Below are 27,773 nucleotides of genomic sequence, written 5' to 3' on the forward strand. Positions count from 1 at the left end.
TCGGCGTGGCACTGCGCAGCTGCTGCTGGCAGTGCCCCCCAGCGGGCGGTGGCAAGTCAGTGGCGCCGGCGGGAAAGCAAGTGGAGCAGAGGCTCAGGCGGTGGCGACGTCCCTCGGCAAAAGGGACTCCCCTGGGCCTCAGTAAAATTGTCAAGCATTGACTGGTCCCCGGTGATAAAAAGGTTGGGGACCACTGATTTAGATAACGTGCACCTCGCCTGGCTTCCTAGGTTTGTTGAGAGGCCTTACTGATTCCATAGTCAGTCTCTGCCAGGCTGGTTTCTGTGTGTGCCACCTGCTCAGAGTCCAGTCATGAGCTTCTGTGCATGAAGTCATGAGCTTCTGTGCATGAAGGTGTCTCTGTGTGAGACACCCTTCCATTATGGGCTACCTCTAGGGTAACAAAAGTGTTGTCAATTATCATGGAGAACCTTTCAGATAAGGATGGAAGGTAACCATTTAGCCCAGGGGTCATCAACCCCCTTTCCGCGGCCCGGTGGCAGGCCGCAAAGGCCACGGTACTGGGCCGCCGCCAGCCACTAGCCAGTGTTCACTAGCAGGGGCTCATGGGAGTCCATGGACATCTGGAGGGCCACATTTTGACTACCCCTGCTCTAGATCATTGTTGTTCCTAAAACCAAGCCAAAACCATATCTCATCCAACAGTTCCTCTGGATGGCCAACAACATATCATAGAGGTTGAGATGTTCCCCTGATGTTGCCTTCTGTACTTAGTACAGCAAGATGGCAGATACGTATAAATGGCACAGGCTTTAAATACATTTTTATTAGATGGCTAATACATTTGTAAATATGAAGGAAGTATGGCTTATTTTGCCCTTCTTCCCAAGTGGGTCACACTTGGATACAAAAGGTCCATAGATCAGGCCTTCCATGTGAATCTAGTATTCATACCTCTCAGTGGTACAAAATCATATCTCAAGGAAAGATTCCAGTGTATTTATGAACGGGGCTACAGACTACACACAGTCTCTAGGCAATCTTCCATGCATCATTTAATTATTTGTATAACACCATGACTCTCCATGGCATCTATGAAGGGCCCCCTACACACATCCTCACCCAGAGATAAAAATATTCCCTCCAAAAATAAAATTTAGGGACCAAGTCATGGTGGCATAATAGCACTGATCAGCAAAAGAAAAAAAATATTAAAATAGCATCTTCCTGATCTCATCATCGAAGCACATGACCTTGCAGTACAATTCTGCTTCCAACACATCTGCTTCCAGGACCGTTTCTGTCATTGTGGAGATGCTGCTGCTGCCCCACGACATGGTAACTGCTGCCGACTGCAAGGTACCAAATGGCTGCCCCAACATGCTTCTCCATGGGCACCAGTGAGCACATCCTTGTCTGCTGACATTCCAACCTTGGTCTAAGAACCTCGATATTCTCCATGAAGGTTGCCCATAGTATTCTAAAGATGCTCAGCCACATCTCACCGCTCCATGAAAGAAGGACAAAGTTATTCCACCAGTCCTGGCTTCTGTCATCAACCCAGAACCTGTGAGGAAAGCACACTCCAGCCACAGCATGCCAACCAACCTGCAAGTCATTGCAGCTTCCAAGGTGGTTGGTGACCGCATGGAACTGTTTTGCAGCCGATAAGGCTACAAACTCCTGTTGCTGCCACTTCCTTTTTCTTAGACATCAGAGGTAAGCCACACACAAGTCTATGGAATTCTTCATGCTAAAAGACAGGAGCTGCAGCATTGAAAGTAATGGAGTCAGCAGTTGTAATGCAAACTGTAAATCCAAATGAGCCATGGCCAACTACAAGGAAGTTGAAATACAACCACAAGCCAAATAATATCCATGTAGACAGAAGAAAGTAGTTTTCAAGCTGGTGATGGCAAAAACTTTATTCAAACACTATAATCAAATACAAGCAGAACGAGTTCCTAGGTACAATAGACTTGTTTTCATTTTAACTTCATCAGTGAACTGCGACAAAGAATATATCATTCTCTAACTGGACATATGAGTAAAAACTGCTTTTAATAAATGTTAATTTTGTAAATTATGTTCTGTGCATGATTGTTGACTACATCTTTTGTAGAAAATAAAAATTGGAGGTTAAAAAAAGAGAAGGCTGGACCCACCTGTGGTACCATAATCAAACTGTGATATCCAGTAATATATATATATTTTTAAAGCCATTCATATATTACTGAAGGCACTCTGTAAAATGGTGCCACAGCCAACTGGAGTTTGTGACAAAGAGACTTCACTTAATACTACACAACTCTTACAAGAACTGGTTTCAAAATGCCTGCAGCTTTCCTGGGTTGCAACGTTCTGCTGGCCGTTTCCCGGAGTTTCCTTGAACACACAACTCATGTGATCTGGAAGGTATGTTCTATACTGCTGCAACTGGAATCATATGCAATTCCAATTATGCCTGCTTTCTCCAACAAGGTTCTGAGTAGAGAAAAACTCTGGTCCCAGTACACAAACATTTATTATACAGACTCTGTAAATGGTGTGCTAATGAACCAACTGGATCTAATTTTGACTGATTTGAAATTTTAAGAATTCTCCAGCAGGTGGGAGTAGAACACAGCCCCATGGCTGTAATATATAACCAGCTAAGAAGTGCTGTATAATAATAATAATAATAATAATAATAATAATAATAATAATAATAATAATAATAATAATAATAATAATAATGGTTTTAAAATCTTTCCTCTTCCTATTTCTCCACTTGTCATGAAAGTTGTTCAAATGCTCAGTCACCACACTACAACTAGATTTCACAGATCATCTGAAAATTTAGGTTTCTGTTAACTATCATTGTTATCTAAACCAGTGGTCCCCAGCCTTTTTATCACCGGGGTCCACTCAAAGCTTGACAATTTTACTGAGGCCCGGTGGGGGGGGGGTAGTTTACTCCTCTACTCTCAACCACTGCCCTAACGCTCTCTGATTGCTATGGTAATGTTTAAACATCCCTTCAAAATAAGATACAGACACGCCACAAGAATGAACATAAGGAACATTTTATTTTCATGGAATTTTTAACTCATGACAATGACAAATCAATGGGAATCCTGAGCTTGTTTCTCTGCAACGAGATAGTCCCATCTGGGAGTGATGGGAGACAATGACACCCGAATTGTGTTGTAAAGGGGGGGGGGGAGAGAAGGCGTCCTTCGCGGCCCACCTCCAATTAGTCGACAGACCACATGGTCTGCAGCCCACAGGTTGGGGATCACTAATCTAAACCTTTTCAAGAGCCATCTAGGCTAGTGGCAGTGGATCCCACCAGCGAATTAAGTACTGCACTACTGTCAGGTGATAGCACAGTTAATATTTCCGAAGAAGTGAGCACGCTGGATCTCGAAAGTTTTTAAAATACTGTTTAACTGTGTAGCCAGATTAACATGACTGCCCTTTGAGAACTATTACTAGTGATATTATTTATGTAATGCAAAGTGTAGGCGATATATTATCAGCATCAGCACTATTATATAATTGAGAAAGAAATTCCCTGTTCTCACACTTGACATTAAAAACACCGCTTTGGTTGCAATTCGATTTATGTCCGCCTTTTGTGTTTATGCGTGAAAAATACGATCCAGCACAAGTTTTCATCAACTTGGAAAGCAGAGCGGAATTTTGGATGCCAGAAACGTAAAATCCTCGTTGACTGAATGTCGCCTGCGGAAACGGCTCCAGAAGGCACCTGTCCGGCTTCTCAGCTTGTATATCTCGTCGGGGGAGAACTAGAGGCGGTGCGAGGAGCTGGCGTGTCCCCCACCGCCGCGGGACCCCTTTCAGAGCCTAGTCGCGGGAAAATGCCCTTTGGATCTGGCCCCTCTCCCCTCTTCACCGCTTTGTCTCTGTGCTACTTTAGGAGGAGATGCAACCTCTTTCGGCGGGACCTTTCCAGTCCAGCATATTCCACGTGCTTACTCGTGAGTAAACTCAAACGTACTTCCGTGAAACTTAGGGGCGAACGAGCAGGAGGACGACAATTGCAGCAGCGGGATCCAATTGTCACACGCCTTGCCGTTGCTAGGCGGTTCCCGTAGATGCCGGCCAACCAGAAGGCCTCCCCCGTTGCTAGGGCAACGGCGTCTTAGAAACGCGCCTTTGCGGAAGAATGCGGAGGCGCCGGGGTGGGGGGCTAAAAGTGGGGCGTTTGGGGAAGAGGCCGGCCTGGACGCGGGTCCCTCTTGTCGCGGGAGCGTCGCGCAAATCCCACCAGGTAATGGGGGAGGAAGATGCGCCTCCCGAACTGCTGGCCGGGGGGGGGGGGAAAGAGAGGACGTAAAGGAAGTTTTGCAAAGGATGATACAGTTTTTCTGCCTGGAGTCTGCTTTGTTTCCGAACACTACAAAATCAGATGGCTGAAATTAGGGACGGTAAAGCCACCCCCACATTGCAGATGTGAGCGACATGCTAGCTCAGTAGCATCTTGTCAATTCGCAGCAAATGTGAGATTTGTAATGGAGGGGAGGGGGGCTTCCTGAATCACACACTTCTCTTCATTTGTTTATGTATTCAGTTCGTTTATATTATCTGACTTTGTCCCCAATGGGTACTAAAGGGGTATACACCCCTCTTCTCACCTACATTTTATTAGCACTGCAGCCTTATGAGGCAGATTAGGCTGAGAGTGCAACTGAACAAAGGTTGCCCTATGCGCTTCTATGACAGCGGCAGAACCTTAGGTCTCCCAGATCCTAGTCTGGTACTCTAACCCAACTTTTTAAAACCTTTTGACCGTGGAAGGACCCCTGAAATACTTTTTAGGCTCTGGGGTACCCAGAGGCGATGTCAGCTGGCTATGCCTCCTCTCTGCCACACCCCTCCCCCCAGAAATGAGAGGAATAACTATGATGAAATTCTCAAATGATGTATTCTATGAAAAATATATGCTTTTAAAACAGAGGAGAAGGGATTGGATGTCATTTATTAATTTATAAAGAAGTTTATATCCTGGACATGCACCTGAAGGTCCCATGATGGGGTACAAATACTGAATAAAATAATCTAAAAGACATTAAAACATTTAAAAACATAACCCCACTCATCCATCAGGTGAGTCACCAGGGGAAGCTGTGAGGGGGACTGCCACAGAAAAGGCCCTCCTGCATGTCACCGCCCCTTGCATCTGAGAGAGGTTGGACTGCAAGAAGGTTCTCTCCTTGAGATCTCAGTGCTTGGGCAGGTCTGTGAGAAGGCACTCCTTCAAATAACCGTGGCTCAAACATGGCAGTAGATATAGTATAGTGGTTTTAAAAGCTTAAAATGCAAGCCACAGATTTCCTGGTTTATAGCTCTGCTGTGATTTCCTTGGTGACTCTCAGTAAGCCATTATATCTCAGCCTTTGCATTTGCCCTCTTTCCTCATCTGTAAAATGGGATGATTATACTGGCCCATCTCATAAGAATTTCTAGGAATATGTGTGTGACATAGCTTTATAAGAATTACTTTAAGAATTGTTTTGAACGTCATCTTTGTTGTATGAATGTGTTTCTATCTCTGTGCTCTAGCCTTTGATACTTGACTGTGGTGGTGTCAGGATCAGTCCCCTGCTCTCTGCCATGTCTGAATTAACTGAACCAGAGAGACTCCATCTCTGTGTGTGTGTAACTTTTGCTGCCTTTCCCATGTAACCAGTATGCTTTTGGCTCTGTAGTATTCCATTTGATCCCCTCCTAACTTTGATCCCCCTTCCGCTTTCACACTGCATGTTCTCCCTGCTGTGATACTTTGTTACCAGTGTCCCTGTAAACATCTTATCTACATTTTGAGGCGCCTAGCTGACCAAGGCCGCACCAACAGAGACACTTTGGCAGGAAGCCCAGGATGGCACCTGGGTGGAGGATGACACCCCTCCCCTTGGGAACGGGTCTGGTTTCGGCGGGAGAATTGTATTGATAACTGCTTGCTTCCCCGATATCGAACAGTCTTGACCAGATGTTTAAGTGTTCAGACCTACTTCCAATTAAAGCTTTCTTTCTATAGAATCCTTGTTGTGAGTTTTCTCTGCCCTTGACATGTGAAAACTTTATTATGCTTCTGATATTTACCCATCCATCTTAAAAAAAAAAAAATTCTAAGCCTCATTCTGTGCCAAAGATCATTCTAAGTAGCATGGGCTGACAGCAAATAAAACAGCAGTATGCTTCCTCCAAGTATTAAAACCAATAAGGGGTTCATCCTGGACAGAAAGGAGCCAGGTTGATGAAGTACATGTTGCTAAATGGGTGCCCCTTAGTGCCTTGCATAGTGGTCAGGTGACAGATGGGACACAGATCATTGTACTCATTCCTGACTCTGGTGACTGCTTTTCTCTTCATGGTATATGAAGTTCTGGGAGTCTTAGGCTTACTGTAGTCTTACTGTAAAAAAGCCAAGCAGGCCCAATGCAGTCTAGTCATCCCTATAAGCTTACCCTGCTAGGCTCTTCTCACTTCAGTGTTTGTCCTTTTTTGTCCTTCAGTGTTCTCCTTTTTATTTTCCATAGCAATCATGTCCAGAGTGGTGAGTGCGTTTGATTACACTAGTTTATGCCCACAGTCTCATGGAATCGTGTTTAATTCAAGACCTCCAGCTACAGCAGAAAAATCATCAAGTTGCAGCAGACAGAGCTCTGTCAAATCGACCTCAAGTAAGTGTTTGCATAACTGTTCAATTTAGAGACTTTGAAAGCAGCAGAGCTAGGAGTTTTAGAATATAGAACAGATTTTTCTAGGGGTATTTCAAATAAGATGGTAGGAAGCATATGGTTCCCCCACCCACATTGAATCTAAAATAACTTATTTTTTACATCCTTGGCTGATGTTAATGGAGATTTTTCAGGGTATCCCACCACCAGCCTTCACAAAAAACTACTTTGCAGTTATTCCAATTAATTGTGGGATGAATCAAGCCAGCCTCTAACGTGCTATCTTCTAAGATGGGAGCAGGGAAGATTGCTGTACCTAGGGGATGATGGACCCTGAGGGCATCTAAAGTGGGAAGGGTGAATTGGTAATACTGCCAGTTTAGTCTGGATCCAACTACGTGTTTAGAGGCAGTATGCTTCAGACTTATCACATACTGAGGACTGTACAGAAGAAGGCTTTTCCTTCATACCCTGCATGTAAACTTCCCTGGCTGTTATTGGATATGTGCTAGTCTTTCTGTATCTACTGTGGAGTCCTGAAGGATTTCTAACTTGGGGAAATAATGTAACATTTCTTGTACCTGGGTCTCTAAAAATAAGTCTGATTTCTATCAAGTGCAAGAATGCGCTAAACACTAAACTGTGTTTTATAGCTGTATCTGTCAGCTCTGTCCCCAATCCAACATTGTCCTCAGAGGATATTGAAGAGATCTTGCTTCAGAAGATGGCTGCAAAAGAAGAAGAACTTAAACAAGCATTTCAAACAATTGACATTGATCAGACCCTAAAAGTCACAAAGGGTGAATTTAGAAGAGTGATTGAAACATTCATCTTCCCTCTAACACAAGAACAATTGGATGCTCTCCTGGCAAAGGTGTGTTTTCTGATTTTATAAGCTTTCATTCTGATCCCTTACAGTTAGGCACAGTTAAGGAAATCTTAGCTGAATTGTCTAATGTTTAATCTATACACATTTGCACATGAATAAATACTGCCTGTTAACAAAAAATATTCTTAGAGGAAGCATGACGTGCCTCAGCAGGCCTTTTCTGAGAAGAAGCAGTCTCTCATACATGTGAGAGGAGTAAAGCTTCTTCTAAAATTATGCTTTTCATTTGCAATTTTAACAAGCTTGTTTACTTGGGGAATTTTTTATCCTGCACTTATTCTAAAATAACAATTAAGGTGTGTGTGAGTGTGCTACAACCTGACCAGAAGTAATGCAGTTCCCACCTTTTCATACTCAGCAGCAGGTGGCTTAGCAGAGTAGGGGACAGAAACTTGGCACAGCAGAGGGAGTTAGGATCTTGGATGCCTCCAGGAAGAAAAAGCCCCAGTTTGATGAAGCACCCAAAATTTCTGTGCTACCTTAGTACAGGGTAAATTAAAAACTATTGCTATAAAATCTACAATATCAAAATATAAACCTGTTGTTTCTCGACATAACCTCCACCTCACTTATTTTCATGAAAAATCTATTAATGTGTCTTGGGCATTTTCTACATGCAACCATGTGTTTGATCATACCAATAGCATTTGGAAATACATATTTCATTTGGCAGTATTTGCACAACACAGTTTCCCCCCAGAAGAATATGAAGTGTGGAAATGCTTCCATATGTTAGAAGACAGCTGCACTATTTTGCTGAGGTAGGGAGAAAAAAGGATATTTAATGATGCCATGCATATACGGACCCTATAGAGCAGATGCAGCATATCACAGTTTTCTGATATGGGCCTCCCCAATAAGACTGACTGTGAGCCCCTTTTCTCAGACCTCACTACTAAAATTAGAGTGATTTGTTCAGAAAGTATTAGTGGTAGAAATAAACTGAAGTACGAAATGCATAAAACATGTGATCAGACTATGAGTACTCTTTTATACTGAATTCAAAATAAATTGAAACTTTTGGCTTTCAATAATATCTGCAAAACGAGTTCTAGTTCTGGCTACGTGCTGTCTTCTTCCTTCTCGGACTACTGGTGAGAAAGCTCAGTTTTCAATGAAGATTTGTGTGTTTTCCTCTGAGGCTTTGTTCCCCCTTCACTGATACGGTAGGGTAATAGGTGCTTGTTACTCACTTTGTGTGTATATGTGTCACACTGGTTTGAGGGAGTAGTAAAAAGGTCAAATCTGAGGGAAGAGTAGAGTCAAAAGGACAATACAAGGCATCCAGCAGTCAAGAAGCTATAAAAGTTCTGCATGCTCCCTTCATGAAGAGTAGGCATCCTTCTATGCGCAGAAATCCATCTTGTTTATGTTTGTAGCATGGCTGGGTTGTCTTGAAAGCATTTCACTTGTTCAAAAAGAAAATATTTCACAGGAAAGGTTTTTTTTATTGCTTCCCCCAAATTTCCTATTGGGAAAAGAAGGCCTTGAGGAATAAAACACCCCCCTCCCTCAATCCTCACATCTCCAATATCAAATATTAAAAGCTTTTCCCTTTTTCATATACCAGTGAAATCTGACAGTACGTCTTCAGGCTGTAGTAGTATATAAGAGAGAGGGAAGACTCTTGTATATTTCAGTATAGTATTTCTGCTTGTCTATGTAAAAGTATCATTTTCATGGAGAAGTATCAGATTACAACTAGCCTTCCCATTATGGAATGAAGACGCTTCACCGTATATTTTGCAGGCTATATAAACGGACCAGTGGAATAACCTGCAGGGTTTCTAATGAAGGATTCTTGCTGTATTTATATTTCTAAGTGAAAGCAATGTTGCTGCTTTTCTGTTATGCCTTTGCACATGAACGCTAAAGGCAGTTTGCATAAAAATCCTACAATAACAATGCAACAAATGTTAAATTCCGGTAAATGTTTTATATTCATTAAGCTACAGCAATAATAATAACTAACAGCTATAATAATAAACAGCATCATTCAAGAAAAAAAAACCCACAGAAAAATAAAGCTTTTATTTTGTCTTCTAGAGACAAACTGTTTTGATATGAAGTCACATGTCATTTGTTGAAAGTTTATGATGCATTTAGGATTAGATGGGTGGAGGGAATTGATCACAGAACATGTTAACTTTTTTTGTATTTAAACAGATTCCCGGCGCAAACAAAGTTACTGTTCCATATCTTGAGTTCTTGTCACGATTTGCTAAGCCCATCAAGAGCCTTTGCACAAGGTAAGATTTGTTTTTTTGTGATGTATTTTGTGATAGTCCTCCAGAACCTGGATGGGCCAAGATAGCTGGGTTATGTCAGATCTTTGGTCTTGGTTAGTACCTGGATGGGACTCTACCAAGGAAGTCCAGCATTGCTATGCCGAGGCACACAATAGTGAACTGCCTCTGGTTCTCTCTTGCCTTGAAAATCCTACAGGTTCGTCATAAGTTGGCTGTGACTTGGCAGCACTTTCAGCTACCTGCTATGGAATGACGCATCAAAAGGAATCAGTTTTCCTCCTGGCTCAACATATTACATTAACAATGGCTAAAATTGTCTGATGCTAGTTTTGTGCATATGCATCCTAAGTGTTGAATCAAGGGGAAAGTTTGGAGATTTGCAGAATCAAAAATAGTTAACATTGCAAAGAACATGGAGCTGCTGCTGCTGAAAATTATGCCCTGTATTGACAGATTCCTGTTCTCCCCCCCTCCATGTAGTGCTTAGCTATGCCTGTCCCATATGCTGATATCATTACTATGTGAATAAGATACAGTTCCTTTTATTCTATTTTACTGTTCGCAAATTTGTATTTTATATTTTGTAAAGGCCTATGGCTATATACAAATAAATGTATCTTATCTTATCTTACTATGTGAATATTCCTTTCTGTAATTGGGATAGCCTGATCTGGTTGAAGACTGAAATAAATCTTCATTGTTGTTATTGGGATAGTCAGTAATATATTTTTACTTGTGGTGATTTTCCACCCCACTCCCAGGATTCTTCATGCAAAAATACATGAGGCCTATGCTTCTGGTTACTGTCATCTTTTTGGGGTTGGTGATTCTACATGAATGGCTTTCTAGACACAATGGGGTCGATCTAGCCTTTCCTGGACAGGCATGTTAATACGTGGGGGGGGGGGTAGTGATTATTATATCCCATTTTCCTGTATAGCTTGTCATGGCTAGCTCTAAACTAGTCATTTCACCTACAGTTGTTATGATTCATTAACTCACTTGAGTAGTATCTGAAGAAAAGAGCAGTGACTCAAGAAAACTCATACCCTGCCACAAATGTTGTTAGATATGACCAATTATACATGGCGGAGGCCACACTGGGATGCTGTCGGTTCTGTGCAGCGGGACAGCATGCCCCTGCCGCTTCCTGTGTATGCATGGGGGATGAAATCTCCCAGCACACACAGTCCACTCTGGAATTGTGCATGCAGACAGGTTCTGCTGCACTGCACCGGCAGTAGGGTTGTGAGGTTTGTGTGTGTCTCTACAAGAGAGTGGGATAGCGAACCTACGCTATTTCACCATTGTGAGGGTCACCAAATGCCTCGTTTGGCTCCATGATGCACGGGCACAGCCTGGCAGAAAGGGAATGCTGAAAAAATCAGCATTCCCTTAATGTGGGGTATTAGAGACCCCAATATGGACCAGGGTTGCGAAGGGGCTAGGCTGACGGCAACGTCGTGCATCTATGGGGACTTGCCCCGCTGACATGTAAGCATTGGCCCAGCGCACCCCTCCTGTGCATAATTGGTCTTTTCTAATCATGTGATGATTTTGCTTGTCCTTTCCTGCACTTTTCCTAGCTCTTCAGTAACTTTTTTTCCAGTGCAGTGGCCAGAACTGTAAGTATTCCATATGTGTGCACTCCAGGGCCAAGTATATGCACATTACTATATTGTCAATGTTATTTTCAACCCTTTTCCTAGTGAACCCTATCATACTTGATATACAACAGGGCCCCTGGGCTGAATACATATATATTTATATTTTTGTGTTTGTGTGAAGAGAATTTTATTGGTTGTGCATGTTTCAGGGCACTACTGCTTCAAAGTTTTCTTGGGTTGAGTTTCCAATTTGGGGATTTTTTTCCTGCAGATGCCATTTTCCTTGATGGTGGTTATGGTTAGTGCGATATTTAAAATTCATTTAGAATGCCCATCTGGGTGTCAAAATAGATGGTTTGAGGTCAGTAGAGCCAGATATAGTATTAAATTATCTGTAGAGACAGCCATTTCCCCTCCAGCCACTACTTTTCAAGATGGTGGATCTTTTTCACATTCTTGTAGAATTCTTATGTTGGTATTGAGGGTCAATAAAACTATGTGCCTATGTGCTTGGTCACCCAAAGACTTTTAATTCCAAATGATAGCTGTTTTACTGTAGTAGTAAAGTGAAACTGAAACAAAGTGAGACCTTTAAGACTAAATAAAGTTATTCCAGCATAAGATTTAGAAAAATGTAGCTCACTTCCTGAGACATACATGCCTCTTTTTATCTTGCCTCCATCTGCAGCATGTCAATATTTCATTCATTTCAGAAGCAGGTTTTGTTAATCAGAAACTTTACTTCTAATAAATGTTTTTTGTTTATTTATTAGGTGGAGTAGTATGGGAGATAGCCGCTCAAGGACACTAAGTCAGCTGGAATGCCTCTTACGGGAGAAGGTACTGCAAAGTCCATCCATGCTACAATTATCATGTTAGATTTTCTGATATCACAGTGATAATGTTGCACAGTTTCAGAAGGGAAGTATCTGGCATTACTTGTGTGTATCCTCTCTAAAAAAAGGTGTCCCTCTGCTAACCTGATACAAATTCCAATCGCAGCACTGATGTTTTTGATATAAACTATAATATGTTTTGAATTAATAGGAACTAGCTGTTTCTCACCAGATTTCCTCGTTTAGCTTATAGTATAAAAGAACCACAGGCTAGAAAAGGCCAAATCTCTTTAACTAGGCAGGGATCCGTTAACTTGATTAGTTTTCATTGTCACTCATTATTTACAGTTGCTAGCAACCTTGTCTGAGTTATTTATCTTTCGCAACAAACTTGGAAGAAGGGATAGACCTTGCTTCATGTTCATCTTTGTAAGAAGGAAAGGCAGTGTTGCCACTTCTGACTTCCCCCTCTAACCAGTAGGACATAATAGATTGCCCATGTTCACCTCTGTGCCAAACTCTGGAGACATTTGGAAACATTGAGAGATTTTCATTGCTTCTGAGTGTCATCAAAGGATGCAAAAAAGTGAGAGAGAATGATCCCGTCCCATCTGCCAAGTTCTTCTAAGCAGATGGGAGATTCTGTGTTTCTTTCCGTCTCCATCCTAACTAAAGTGCCCATTTCCAAGTTCTGTGTGCCCCGTAAAGAACCAAGGAGGGGGATCTTATCAATTGATTTTTGGCATCTGGGGTCAGGATGTTTACTGGGGAAGATTTATGGTCACTGCTGCATTTGGAGATACTTAATAATGGACACTGGCCAGAAGACATTTCAGCCACATACAATGTTGAAAAACATTCCAGGTGTGATATCTGTTAGGAAGTTATCGATTGCTTTCCCAGAGATTGCTTTCCTAGTTGCCATCCTATCCTATAGAAAGACTTGCTACCAGCTGAATCAGATATGAACCAGGATTTAACTTTGGATTGTTCCCCTTATTTTTTAAAGAAATCTTTTAGGGTTTTTAGGCTTACAAAAGGCAATGTAAAGGCAACATATACCAGACCTAGAGTGAATGGTAGTGTGTGTGTGTGTGTGGGCAGGATAGGTTTACTTATTGAACCACTGTCACTCCTATTTTCTTAGCTGTCCTACATCCACTCCCCACAGTTTCTCTGTTCATTTTTCTTTCATTTTATCTGTTGTCTTCCTATCTGTTTTGGCCTGTCTTTACCAGCTGGTAAATAGGAAATGTTTGCTGTAGAAAGCCAATCTTCTGCAGAGTGCAAACAGATGGAATCAATATAATGTGACAAGTTAGTGTGTGCTGCAGAGAATACAGAGCCAAAAACTAACAGACTTTGTTCCAATTCATTTGGTGTTGAATAGTACTTCATGTATGCACAGCTGTGTCCTTCCATGGATTGGTTTTCTTTGGTGATGAATAAAATTGTAAGCGAAGAGCATTCCACATGCTTCAGACCATTGCTGCTCTGTGTTTTGTCAAGGAATGCTCAGCAGGTACTCCAGTGGGTATTCTTTACAAGCAAAGATAATTTGAGGTTGAAGTTCACATTTAGAGTCCATGTATGTACTCAGAGGCACTATGCTGTAGACATCAGCATTAGAAAGGAAACAAGTTGGTGTAGCTGTTTTACAGTTCATGTTCCAGTAGGCTGCTCACTCACCTCCAGGTATGTCATCCTGTTAGTCTCCCATGTGGGACTTTTCAGGACAAAAAAGATGAAAATGGGATTGCACTTACCAGTAACTGTTGTTCATCAAAGTATCCCTATGCAGGCACACATCCCTTCTTCCTACTCTCGCGTGAGCATCCAAATTTAAAAAAGGAACACCTTTGTCATTCCAAAGGTTGTATCTTTTTTGAGCTCAGAGTGGTGACTCAGAAGAACCGAGGGACCACATGACTGTTAAATGAGAAATGGGTTCAATTGCTCTAGTTGAGAGGAGCTTCTCCTACACTGTTGCTATGCTAGCTTAAAATCTTCCAGTTGTTGGCTTGCACAGTTCCCATGTGTGCCTTCACAGGGTCAATGTTGATTCTGAACTGTCCTGAGCCTTAGGGGAGGGTGGTATACAAATGTAATAAATAAATCAAGTATATGAACTGGATTTCCTGAGTTCTTACGTTAAAGTACATACAGTTTGCTCTGCCCTCTATCTAGGTCTGTCATACACAAGGGCCTTTCTTGAACATTTAAGATATTAAACCGTTCCACAACATAGAAGAGTGTTTATGTTAGCTAGATTAAACGTGATGCCTTCTTGGGTAATGGATGGTCATTATAAGAAGCTTCCTTACTAAAATAAATTATGTTTGTGTCAGTCGAGGTTAATTGATATATTGGAGCTTTGTCCCTTGGAATATGTGTTTTACTCAAATTTAAGATAATTATGGATTTTTCCTCTTCTTCAAGGGAGGACAAATATAACTACTGGAGAGAAACTGATAGTGCTCTTAGCAGCTGTTGCACACAAGCCCACTTTGGCCATTGCAAAGATTTAATAAATAAATGAGTCCCAGTCTGGAGTTTATTAGTGCAATAATGCCCAAAGCTATTGGGTGTGATGATTCTTTTTATTTAAGTAGAAGGATAGAAATACATAAAGTATATTTTCCACTGAATTTTCAAATGTTGGGACAGAGGTTGTGGGTTCAATTTTCATATTCAGTGAACATCATCTGAAGGTTTGGTTAGGATATCTGTAAAGTCTTTACTTGTAGAAAGGGAGAGAGATAGATGAAAATTGTTGGAAATGATAAGAGTGAAGCCATCACCCTTTAGCATTTCCTTTTCCGGCATATGCTGGGTTGTTTGGGTTGTGGACAGGTAGAAAGAGAAATAAATTCCAGGGAGGCAAATATCACTAGTCTCATTAGGAAAATAATTGCATAAAAGTTCCAATAGCCTCTTTAAATTTACCATATGGAGATTACAAAGTAAATACCATATTTGCCGGCATATAAGATGACCCTCCAACATTTCCACTCAAAATATAGAGTTTGTTATTTTACATTACAGTACTTTGGGCCACTATGGGCACCTATGTCTGCCACAACTGAAGTGCGCCCGGCGTATAGGACGACCCCCCCCCCACACTTGGAGGCATGTTTTTCAGAGGAAAAAAGTAGTCTTGTACGCCAGCAAATGCTGTATTTAGTACACCTAAGCACTCCTTGAAAATTGGCCAACACTCAACCCCTTCCCAATCTTAACAGATTTTAGTTTCAGGAAAACATTGGACTTGTCCAGTGTCATTTATATTTTGCAGAACAAAAATCCCTAGTTTTGGAACTAATTCCTGAAATAGTATTTTCACTTTTCCAAGTGTTGTTTAGAGAGAAAATTACCCTCATATTAGTAAATATAATATTTCAAAGAGAATTCTTGAATTTTTCTTTGCATTTGTGAAAGAGAAAAATTGCAGTCCCTTTTGATGCTTCTAGCTAGAATCTCGACCGCAGACTGTATCACCATGTACTTTTATTTTAACGTTGATCTTTTCTAAATACTGCATAGTTATCCAAGAAGCTGAAACATTTTATCAAGACCTGTAGACTGTTTGACTACAATCAAAATGGGCAGATCCAGAGGCATGAGCTGAGACGAATTCTCGAGGTCAATTGCTTCAAGATGACGGATTGTGAGTACGATAAGTAAGTAAAGAAAATATAAGGGCTAGAGCCATTTAGAGGGATTAGAGCTATTGCATTCATATCAAGGCCACATTTCTCAGCATATTTTTTTTAGCAGAGCAGTTTAAAGCAATCAGTGTAAGATTCCTCTCAATTATCAAATATTATAAAAAAAACAAATGGCTGCAGTAAGATGTAATGTAATATTCCATGCCCTGATTTTATTACAGTATACATACACGTTCATGCCTTTGCCAATGTCTGAGGGGGATGCATACTGTAATAACATGAAATAGCAAGTGACACTATAAGAGAGGAAAGTGTCTCATGAGGGTGCAATTATCAGTAGCTGCTTCACAATTTTATAAATGTGTAGTTTTTAGGATTGGATAAGACCCACAAACTGAACCATGGAAGGTCACAAACTAAAAAGGCTTCAGACAAACTGAATTATTTTGTGAAATCTATGATATGGTAGAATGCTTCCACCTAGTGTGCTAGAGACACCAAACTCACAGGGCTGACTCTTCTGCCTGCTGTCCACAATTGGTGAGGACTGGATTTGCCCACAACTCTCACAGCCCTACACCTCCAGGGCTGAAATACACAGCCAGTATTTGGAGGAAAGACAGATATCTGCAGTCTCTTTGATGAGGACTCCCCAAAGTAACCACACAGCACCTGGGAGGGTACAATAAATGTCTGAGGCATGCACCATCTAAGGTTAAACATACAGATGCAGAGCACACCCACCAAGGGGGCTGTATTATTCCACTCTGCAGCTGGATCCAGAGCACATCCATCCACTGGGGTGAATTCTTGTACACTGAAGAAACATATCTGAAAAGTCTAAAAACACGCATTATGAAGTACAAATGGAAAGGCAAACTAGGCATCTCTAAATTTTCCATAAGGGCTCCCCAAAATAACCCCACAGTTGTTGACAAGCACCTCTACTAGATACCACAAGGATGGGAAGTGTGTTCCCAGTGCTCCCATGCTGCCTCAGGCCCAAGCACATATATCCTCTGAGCAAAGATCACCACTAGGCAAAAGTTCTGGTTCTTCATCATTGGCAGAACACATTGTACAGATAAGAGATCACCTATTATGACTGTGAATTGTACAAATGCAGTGGAAGGGGGCAGTCAAACAGGGGCTTGTCTAGGCAGATGCTTGTTGAGGTAGATGTTTGCTGAGGTGAATATGGTTCCATGAGGTAGTTGCTGTGCTGTGATGTGGATGTTGGTTAATGAGGTAGAACTTTTTTATTCTGCTGTTGGAAAATCAGCTGGGGGACTATTTTAAACAGAATACTTAATACAGAAAGTATTAAGTGGCCCTTCTGCCAATCCGTTATACAAAACCGGCAGCTTCTGTTGATGGTTTTTAATTTTAAAAACCCACAAACAACAAAAACATGGAGACAGGCAGTAGGGGAGAAATGTTTTCATGCCCTGTATCTTTCCAGAAGCATCTGTTTGGCCACTGGACTAGACCAGGTCCTGGACTCATGATGTTGATTGAGGCCTGATCTCATAGATACTCAAAAATCCCATTCACATTTTACTGTGAATGCATGTACATCCTGCTTATATGTTTGTACATCTGGTTGTATGAAAGAGCCGATGCATATTCACTTTACAAATGAAACTGGGGACCAGTATCTGAATAAATGGGGGCTTGCATCACACATTTAGCTGTGTGTTTCATGAGAATAGCTCTACACAAGAACAATCAAGTGTATACTGTACATAGATCATGCATGCATTTATTGTAAATTGTGAATAAGGCTAGTGTTACTATTGATGATAAATATGCTTTGTTCAGTGCTGCAGAGAGGGGAGACTACAGGAATAAAATCCTTGGGGTCCTGGCATATTTGGAACAGCTTTATCTATATTCCTTTTTTGTGGCTCCCCTCTCCTTTTTTCCGGTAACTTAAAGGGGTTTTAAAACCAGGTCATGGAAGTACTGCTGTTGAATTACACCAAAAGACTTCAAAAAGTTCCTCTTATTTACTGAAGGGATGGGGATTTTCCAAGTGGAAAAGCTATATTCAATCATAATAGATTGGTCCATAGACTCTCTTTACAGATTTTAAATCAGCATATGCAGTATTAAAAAGAAACAAGTGATATATAGCTCTCTGCTTAGTAGCCCGATCTATATGCTTCCCCTGGTAAGGAAAAATATTTAAAATTATAGACTATAGATCCATAATTAGATTAGATTTATCTTTTCCCATTTCTTTACACCCCTGCTTAAAATCTCAGGAAAATGCATCTGGTTTTACTAATAGGTTATTCAAGCATCTTTGGCTCATAATATCTAATTTTTGATGGATTTCCTGGAGTGTGCGAGCAATCAAAAATGTCTGCTTAGCCAGTGGCTCCAGTAATTCATCCCTTCCCATTAATTTCATCCTTTCCCTTTATACTGTTTTTGTCACCCCTCATAAAAATCAGCAGACTCAGAGGGGAGTGTGCAAGACTGTCTAGATTGTTCTGTGAAGAGATTTGACAGGTAGAGTTGACATGGTGGAGAGAGTCAACAAAGAGAAATTTGTCTCCCTCTCCCAAAATACTATTAGGAAAAATCAGTTGTATCAGATCATCCAAGATCAGATTGGATGAGGACACCATTTGCAATTCAGAGATATTGAGGGCTGTTGACATGAGACAGAGTAACTGATCTCTTGACCTCTCACCTCACTTTCTCCCCCTTTGGAGTCTCTTAAGAGAAAGTAATACATCCTGAGAAAGCATTATTTAGCTAAGTCTCTTGTAATAAAATAATATCAAAAATAGATTAAAAGGAACTAACTTCTGGGAAGAGGCATTTAGTCTTCCAGCCAACCACATTCCAGCTTGCTACAAAGAAGAAGAAGAAGAGTTGGTACTTAAATGGCTCTTTTCTCTACCCGAAGGAGTCTCAAAGCGGCTTACATTCGCCTTCTCTTTCCTCTCCCCACATCAGACACCCTGTGACGGAGGTGAGGCTGAAAGAGCCTTGATATTACTGCTCGGTCAGAACAGCTTTATCAGTGCTGTGGCGAGCCCAAGGTCACACAGCTGGTTGCATGTGGGGAAGTGTGGAATCAAACCCAGCTCGCCAGATTAGAAATCCACACTCCTAACTACTGCACCAAACTGGTGCTGTCATTGACCGTCAGAAGTGGTATTTTTGGCTGGGCTGACTGAATAGGCAACATTGGGATTGGTAGAGTGTATCTGATTAGGGTTGTGTACGGCAGCATCCAAATTGGCCGTTCCAGGCTAACACAGCCTGGAACAGCCGATTTGAATGGTACTGCGCACAACCCTAATTTGGGTTCAAGAGGGACTGGAATTGAAGAGAGAGATGATGGAGCATTGCAAGAGCGTTTTACAAGAAAGGGAATAATTTCTCCCATGACTTTGTGAAAGGTCCCCCCCCCCTTTATTTTCTTTTGCTTTGCTCATGGATTGTTTGCTTACAGTAAGAATTCTAGTATTGTTTCAGCGTAAAGCTTTGTTTTACTTGAATTTGTATTTGATATGTTTTATACGCTGATGTAAGCCTCCCTGAGACCATTTTTGGGCAGCCTAAACATCTCTTCATAATAAATAAAAATAAATCTCTGGGTTTTTTATTAATTAATTAAATGTTTATACCACCCTTTTATACTACCAGGGCTCAGGGTGATTTACATCATAAGAAATACAATAATAGATAGGTTGAGAGCTTCTGTATAATTGTGATGTAGTAGGTTATGCAGTCTTTTTGTTGTTATTATTATAACTTGAGGGCAGCCAATGAAGCTGATGGGCAGTAGCTTCAGGGTGGTCAAAAGGGAATACTTTACACAGATAGTGATTAAAATATGGAATTTACTGCCAGAGGATGTAGTGAGAGCCACAAACATAAACAGATTTAAAAGGGGATTAGATGGATTCATGAAGTCTATCCATAGATACTAGCAATGGTCACTCAGGGAAACCTTCACGGTGAGAGACATCTAGCCTCTGAATCCCAGAGCCAGGTGGCAACATCAGAGAAAGGCCTTGATCTCTATCCCCTGTTGTTGGCTGTCCAGAGGTTGGCCATATTATGAGACAGAATGCTGGACTGGATAGGCCATTGGTCTGAACCATCAGGGCTCTTATATCCTTATTAAAATATTGTCATGGAACATTGTGGAGTAGTATCTAAATGTTGTGATCTCAGAAATAGAAACATTTTGGAAAAGAGTTCATATTATTCTTCAAGAAATGGGGCCAATAGAGGAAATTTATTTGGGGATATATGTGTCATTTTTATCAGTGGCTCAAATAGGGGAGAAGGGTGGATGAGCTAGGACAGGCATAGCCTGTTTGAGCTCCAATTCTATTAAGGTAAAAAAATTAAAGAAAAATATTCATCATCTGTGTTGTGTATTTTGTTGTTTAAAAAGAAAACTTGAATTATACTACCAGTTTATATCTCTCTGTTGGGAGAAGTGAAGAGATGTTGAGTATAATGGAAAACCTGAGAGAGAATAGGTTCTTAGTAGCTGGTGATTTTAATGCCAGGATTGGCACTAATTATGAGCAGTAGTTAGAGGCTTGTGATATGATAAATTATGATTTGGACAATATGTATGATAAAATGTCAGTCTGGCAGGACAAATATTAACGGATCTCTTGATTGTAAACTGTGACTTCTTTAGGTAGTAACACATCTCATTGTTAGAGTTGGCTTACTTATCTCAAATGGCCAGCAAAGGATTGATTACTTGTTAGACCAAAGGGTGCTAGTTTGATTATTTTCTAGTGTCTGCAGACTTGCTACCTAGTGTATTAAAACTCCAAGTAGAACCATTTGTTAGTAGTGACCATATACCTGTTTCACTCCAGATTATGACTTTCCTCCTTTGTAAAGGGATGTCTATGGACTTCCAGGAAGGAGAATATTTGAATGCAATATAATGGTCTCCCATTCTGAAACAAAGAGTATCAGAAGTTTTAAATTCATCTGAGGCACAGAATCTCCTTCGCTTTAGGGAAGTAACACATGTGGAACCATTGCCAGAGCTACTGGTTCAATTATTTCTTGTGCAATCCAATGGAACAAATTATTATAGAAAGAGGAACCAGTGGTTTAATAAGGAATGTAAGTATTTGGAAAATCTATCACACTGAGCCCATAGAGAATATATTGAGATTCAAGGCTCCTTGCAATTTTATTTCAATTTAAGCAGAATTTTAGATCTTGGTGCTGATGTGAAAAGCAAGAAACCATTAGAAAGGCTTGGAGTTTCTTGATGTGGGGGCCTTAGAGATAAATAATACAAATTAATCCTGGAAGTTGGTATCATTTTCAACAGACTCTAGTAATGTTGTACCTTTTTGTATCTCTGCCCAAATGTAGGAGGATCATTTTAAAAGGCTGTTTCATGTCCCTAAGTTAGCCTTTTTCAACTTTTTAACCATTGAGAACCCCCTAAAATTCTTCAGGCTTCAAGAAATCCCAGAAGTGGTGTGATCCTGAAGAATATGGTTGGGAAGCATAGCTGTGTACATGCCCACCTGGAGCCTCTCCCCTTCCCATCCCCTCCAGGCCCATCATTGGCCATTTTAGGAGGGCGGGGTCAATATGGTCATAAATGTTTAACAAGATTTTAAAAATATATTAAAAATGAATTCTCCCACCCATTCAGAAAACCCTTCAAGAAACCTCAGGGTTTCTTCTCTACTAATGAATGGTCACTATAAGAAGCTTCCTTACTCTAATAGATTATGTTTGTGGCTGTCAGGGCAAATTGATAGAGGATTGTTTCTTAGAATGTCTGTTTACTCAGATATATGAGAGTTATGGCTTTTGTTGCTTCTTCAAGGGAGCACAAATATATCTACTGGAGAGAAACTGAAAGGGCTTCTAGTAATTACAGAGCACAAATCTACTTTGTTTGTTTGCAAAGTTTCTCCCTCCCCCAAGCAATAGCAATATATAATAATATGAATACATAAATGTGTGCATGTGGGGTTGAGTTATTAGGATCATTTTTAACTTTATTAGTGTGATACTGTTCAAGGCCATTAGGTCAAAATGTGTAGTTTCATTTCAGTTAAGTATACATGGGCCAGATAATATTTCTCATACTTCTGTTACTTCTTTAGAGGAGGAGGAGGAAATAAAAATGAAACAAATGTATCAGTACTGTAGTCTAGAATTGTCTTCCAAAGGAAGGTTCTATTATGTGGCTATTCACTAAATGTACAATATTATTTCTGGCTGGAGAACTGAATGTATAAATGTGAAAAAGTGTTACCCAATTCTTAAATAAAAAATGTTTATAAACATTGTGTAATTATCTTACAGCTAAATAAATATCTTTTACTAACTTTATGTCATATTCTGGTGTTTTTCTCCATATAGATTAGATTTCAAACAGTATTTTTATTTTTTAGACTGTGGAATCGATACTGCGTGTGTAGAACAAATACATTGAATTACAAAGAGTTTTTGCAGTATCTTGGAATAAATTTGGATAAAAAAAAGAAAAGAATTATGGCAAAAGACTCAGGTAGGCATTTATAAGGAGATTCCCTGGCACAGTCTTAATCCATTATTTCATTAAATATAATTTCTGAGGCTACAAGTTAAAACAAGCTTGAGGACATCTTAGAAGCCCATAGAGTTTGTGACAAAGCTGAATTTTGTTTTTTGATAGACATTAAAATCATTTCAGCAGTTCCTCTAAGAAAGTGGTTCAGATGCCACTTAGGCAAAGCCACTTGGCTTGAAATACATGAGACCTTTAAAAACTAACATATTCATGTGTATATTTTGAGGTGTTCTCGTTTTTATTTCCAAAAGTATTTAATGCATGGAGTTTCCAGTCCACAGTCTCAGCCATTCCATTAAATTTCAGAGCATTATGCTGGCACCCTGCTGCCCCAAAGATAACAGAGGTCTGAGTTGAACGTGATAGTCAGAATTGGTACTTTATGGTAACTTAAGTAAATGGTCAGATCCTCAAAGAATGAGCGCTTTAAATTAACTCGTATTTTAGCACCTTTAAGACCAACAAGGATTTATTCCAGGCTTGAGCTTTCGAGTGCAAGCACTCTTCATCAGTAGTGGTTACATATAGCTCTCAGCTCAAGACAGTACAATGCATCATCAGTGACTTACAACCTCTACTCAAAAGCTCACACCTTGAATACATTTTTGTTGGCCTTAAAGGTGCTACTGGACTCTGATTTTATCGTGCTACTTCAGACCAACACGGCTATTCATTTGAATTTAAAGTAACTTGTGAGAGTTAAGGGGCTATAGAAAAGTACTCTATTGCAGCCTTGCTAATTCCAAAACTAACTGAATACTGTAATTTAAACAACAAGTAATATTAGGAAGGACTGGGAAGAGGCTGCCACATCTACTTCTTGATCATTAAAGAATGTTTATAGGAATGTAATTGTCCAGTGACTGAAACAAAACACTTCTAAAGATGGGATATTTACCAAAAGCACCTGTTTTCAATGATGTTTTAAACACTGAAGTCACTTATAGTATTTTACTCATAATGATGCTGAATATGTCTTGTTGAGAGACAGAAAACTTAGATCGTAATAGCATTATACAATTTCAAGATTACTCCATGTCTACTGTGAATGATCATGAATATACACTGGCCAATATCACCATGAATACTGTTCACTCTCCAGTTCAAGTTCCACTTCACACTAAAATAGACTGGCAAATTGAAGAAAACCTGCCCTCTGTCACTTCTTGCAAAACTAATGATTTTATTGATTTTATAAACCATCACGAGACATTTGAGAGTGGCGGTATAGAAATAGAAATGAAAAAAATTAAATAAACGTGAAGCCAGAGAATTCCAGCAGAACCACAGACCAGTGTGGCATGCCCAACACATCCAGTATCATACCAGAGAATCCAAGCCAAACCAACCAAAACAAGGGGAAGGAGTCCAGCCGAATATAAAATTGTAGAAGCCTACTAGAACCCATGGCCACCGTACCAATGCAAGATCAACAAAAAAAAGTGTCAAACCAGAGAATCCTTCAGATTCATTCTGGCAAGTGCCCCCTTTTCATTTGCATGTGACAGCTGTCCTGTTACCTGGTAAAATATGCAAAAAGCAACCCCCCCCCCCAGACGAGCTCTCCCTCTCCCTCCCCCCTGATTTGGCACTTTAAAACTATGATCCTTGATAATCCCAAATACTACCAGGAATATTCAGAATCAGGATGTTGGTATAGACTGGGATTCTTTAATGTGTAACTGGATCTGGAATATACCTGTATTTCAAGAGTATTACGCTGATAACCGCTGTTATTGGTGGACAAATAACCATTGTTATTTGCAGACGTACTAAACTATAGCTTTCCTTAACAGTGCAGAACCAGAATAATTCACCAGAGAATGGGAAAAGCCGATCAAAACTACACGCACCTACCACTTCAGAATATAATTTAACAAAAATTCATCTAGATGGCATTGCAAAGGATTTTAGAGAGAAGGTATGGTCTTTGGGAAATTCAAAAAGTTATACACACACCACAGCCATTTTGTTTATGAGAGAAAGTGAATACCAAGAATGTGGGATTACTGGTAGATTGTCTTTTCTTTGATACCTACTTCCATTGTGACAATTGATTTGTAACTTTAAAAATTAACTTTTTACTATTTTTATTTTAAAAACATCTATCTTACATTGTCCGTCCCATTCAAATTCTGTGAGCATTCAAATCCTGTGATTCAGATAGCAAAGGCAAAAAAATGGAAGGGAACAGAGGAAAAGCATGGGTCCATTCTGCAATTTTATAGTCCTACATTTTAGGTAATGTTGAGACTTGCAGACTGTAGCCATTATTCAACCCTACTACTAAGTATAGTGATGAGATCATGGGGTAGCATAGTGATATCAGATTCTCAATTTTGCTGTTATTGTATATGGAGCTAGTATACAAGCCCCCATCAACATCTTAATTATGCTAAATAGACAATCAGATCCTGATGAGAAGACAGATGAAAAGTATCTTATAGTCCTCTCTTTTTTTCTGCACCAAACTAAGTGGAAAAAATACCCCTCATCCTGTTTCCTCCATAGTTTTAAAGAGCCTTTTTCAGATTGGGTATACCCCTGGACTGTCTATGACCTCTTGAAAAGCATTCAGGTTGCCCTCATATGGGAGCCAAGTTCCAAATGCCTTGACAATTGGACCGTAGCAGTCTTCATCATGAGGCCCATTACAACACTGCGGCATCCTTTTCTCAGGGTCACTGGTGCCATTCCAAGGGCAAAGTTGTTGATCCAGTGCCCAATTGCTCTGCCAAGGTTTGCTGTGGTGTGTTGTCCTGTGGCATGTTGTAGCAGGGGCAACACTTGTATTGTCTTCTTCAGGATCAAACATGCCATTGCCCTTACCGAGAGCTTCCTGATAAAGTAGATATATATTTAATTTATCAGAGGTTTCCCTCATGCAAAGTATCATAGACACTTCATTAATATGTGGCTTCTGAACAATGATCCCAAACCAACTTCTGCAGCAAGTTCTAAGCAGCAGGTCTTTAAGAGTCTCTATTTTTTCTTTAAGAGTCTTTCTATTTTTTCCCCATGTAATATTAGGAACTGTTGCTGCATGCCACTGCATATTGTTGTTGTTATGTGCGAAGTCGTGTCCGACCCATCGCGACCCCATGGACAATGATCCTCCAGGCCTTCCTGTCCTCTACCATTCCCCGGAGTCCATTTAAGTTTGCACCTACTGCTTCAGTGACTCCATCCAGCCACCTCATTCTCTGTCGTCCCCTTCTTCTTTTGCCCTCGATCACTCCCAGCATTAGGCTCTTCTCCAGGGAGTCCTTCCTTCTCATGAGGTGGCCAAAGTATTTGAGTTTCATCTTCAGGATCTGGCCTTCTAAAGAGCAGTCAGGGTTGATCTCCTCTAGGACTGACCGGTTTGTTCGCCTTGCAGTCCAAGGGACTCGCAAGAGTCTTCTCCAGCACCAGAGTTCAAAAGCCTCAATTCTTTGACGCTCGGCCTTCCTTATGGTCCAACTTTCGCAGCCATACATTGCAACTGGGAATACCATAGCCTTGACTAAACGCACTTTTGTTGGCAGGGTGATGTCTCTGCTTTTTAGGATGCTGTCAAGATTTGCCATAGCTTTCCTCCCCAGGAGCAAGCGTCTTTTAATTTCTTTGCTGCAGTCCCTATCTGCAGTGATCTTGGAGCCCAGGAAAATAAAATCTGTCACTATCTCCATTTCTTCCCCATCTATTTGCCAGGAATTGAGAGGGCCGGATGCCATGATCTTTGTTTTCTTGATGTTGAGTTTCAAGCCAACTTTTGCACTCTCCTCCTTCACCCGCATCAACAGGCTCTTTAGTTCCTCTTCACTTTCTGCCATTAGAGTGGTATCATCTGCATATCTGAGGTTGTTGATATTTCTCCCTGCAATCTTGATCCCAATTTGTGACTCCTCTAATCCTGCATTTCTCATGATGTGCTCTGCATACAAGTTAAATAGGCAAGGCGACAGTATACAGCCTTGCCGAACTCCTTTCTCAATTTTGAACCAGTCAGTGATTCCATGTTCAGTTCTCACTGTTGCTTCTTGACCTGCATATAAATTTCTCAAGAGACAAATAAGATGCTCTGGTATTCCCATCTCTTTAAGAACTTGCCACAATTTGTTGTGCTCCACACAATCAAAGGCTTTAGCATAGTCAATGAAGCAGAAGTAGACGTTCTTCTGGTACTCCCTAGCTTTCTCCATGATCCAGCGTATGTTGGCAATTTGATCTCTAGTTCCTCCGCCTCTTCGAAATCCTGCCTGTACTTCTGGAAGTTCTCGGTCCACATATTGCTGGAGCCTAGCTTGTAGGATTTTGAGCATAACTTTGCTAGCATGAGAAATTAGTGCAATGGTGCGGTAGTTTGAACATTCTTTGGCATTGCCCTTCTTTGGGATTGGAATGTAAACTGACCTTTTCCAATCCTGTGGCCATTGTTGAGTTTTCCAAATTTGCTGGCATATTGAGTGTAGCACTTTTACTGCATCGTCCTTTAAGATTTTGAATAGTTCAACTGGAATGCTGTCACCACCACTAGCTTTATTGTTGCTCAGACTTCCTAAGGCCCATTTGACTTCACATTCCAGGATGTCTGGCTCCAGGTCAGTAACTACCCCATTGTGGTCATCAGGGATGTTAAGCTCGCTCTTGTATAGTTGTTCTGTATAATTTTGCCACCTTTGTTTAATCTCTTCTGCTTCTGTGAGGTCCCTACCATTTTGGTCCCTTATCATACCCATCTTTGCATGAAACATAGTCAATCTGATTTCTGTGTTGACCGTCTGGTGATGTCCATGTGTAGAGTCGTCTCTTGGGTTGTTGGAAAAGAGTGTTTGCTATGACCTTTGTATTCTCTTGACAAAATTCTACCAGCCTGTGCCCTGCTTCATTTTGTACTCCAAGGCCAAACTTGCCTGTTATCCCGGTTATCTTTTGGCTTCCTACTTTAGCATTCCAATCCCCCATGATGATAAGCACGTCATTTTTTGGCGTTGCTTCTAGAAGGTGTTGTAGGGCTTCATAGAACTGATCAACTTCATCCTCTTCAGCAGCAGTGGTTGGGGCATAGACCTGGATCACTGTGATGTTGAATGGTTTGCCTTGGATTCGAACTGAGATCATTCTGTCATTTTGGGGATTGTATCCCAAGACTGCTTTTCCTACTCTCTTATTGATTATGAAGGCTACTCCATTTCTTCTGCGAGATTCTTGTCCACAGTAGTATACCTGATGGTCATCTGAATTAAATTCACCCATTCCTGTCCATTTTAGTTCACTGATTCCTAAAATGTCGATGTTCAGTCTTGTCATTTCTT

At 40.7% G+C, this 27,773-nt stretch overlaps 1 protein-coding gene across 5 annotated transcripts in view; it reads left to right on the forward strand.

The window, feature by feature from the left end:
- The first annotated feature begins 3,863 nt into the window (after nt 1-3,863).
- EFCAB6 (EF-hand calcium binding domain 6) overlaps nt 3,864-27,773 on the forward strand; it is a 103,608-nt gene continuing 79,698 nt past the window's right edge. For 2 of the 5 annotated variants that reach the window (XM_077337812.1, XM_077337813.1), the window contains exons 1-8: nt 3,875-3,944; nt 6,507-6,650; nt 7,301-7,521; nt 9,703-9,785; nt 12,166-12,232; nt 15,772-15,908; nt 22,319-22,434; nt 24,273-24,397. In XM_077337812.1, coding sequence (XP_077193927.1) covers nt 3,890-3,944; nt 6,507-6,650; nt 7,301-7,521; nt 9,703-9,785; nt 12,166-12,232; nt 15,772-15,908; nt 22,319-22,434; nt 24,273-24,397 — 948 coding nt within the window. In that variant the 5' untranslated portion in view covers nt 3,875-3,889. Of the gene's footprint in view, nt 3,945-4,150; nt 4,238-6,506; nt 6,651-7,300; nt 7,522-9,702; nt 9,786-12,165; nt 12,233-15,771; nt 15,909-22,318; nt 22,435-24,272; nt 24,398-27,773 lie in introns of those variants that run through there. The other 3 variants (XR_013231062.1, XM_077337814.1, XM_077337815.1) reach the window with 3 other exon arrangements.

The sequence above is a fragment of the Paroedura picta genome, chromosome 5 (genome assembly GCF_049243985.1).
Source record: "Paroedura picta isolate Pp20150507F chromosome 5, Ppicta_v3.0, whole genome shotgun sequence".
Classification (NCBI taxonomy): Eukaryota; Metazoa; Chordata; class Lepidosauria; order Squamata; family Gekkonidae; genus Paroedura; species Paroedura picta.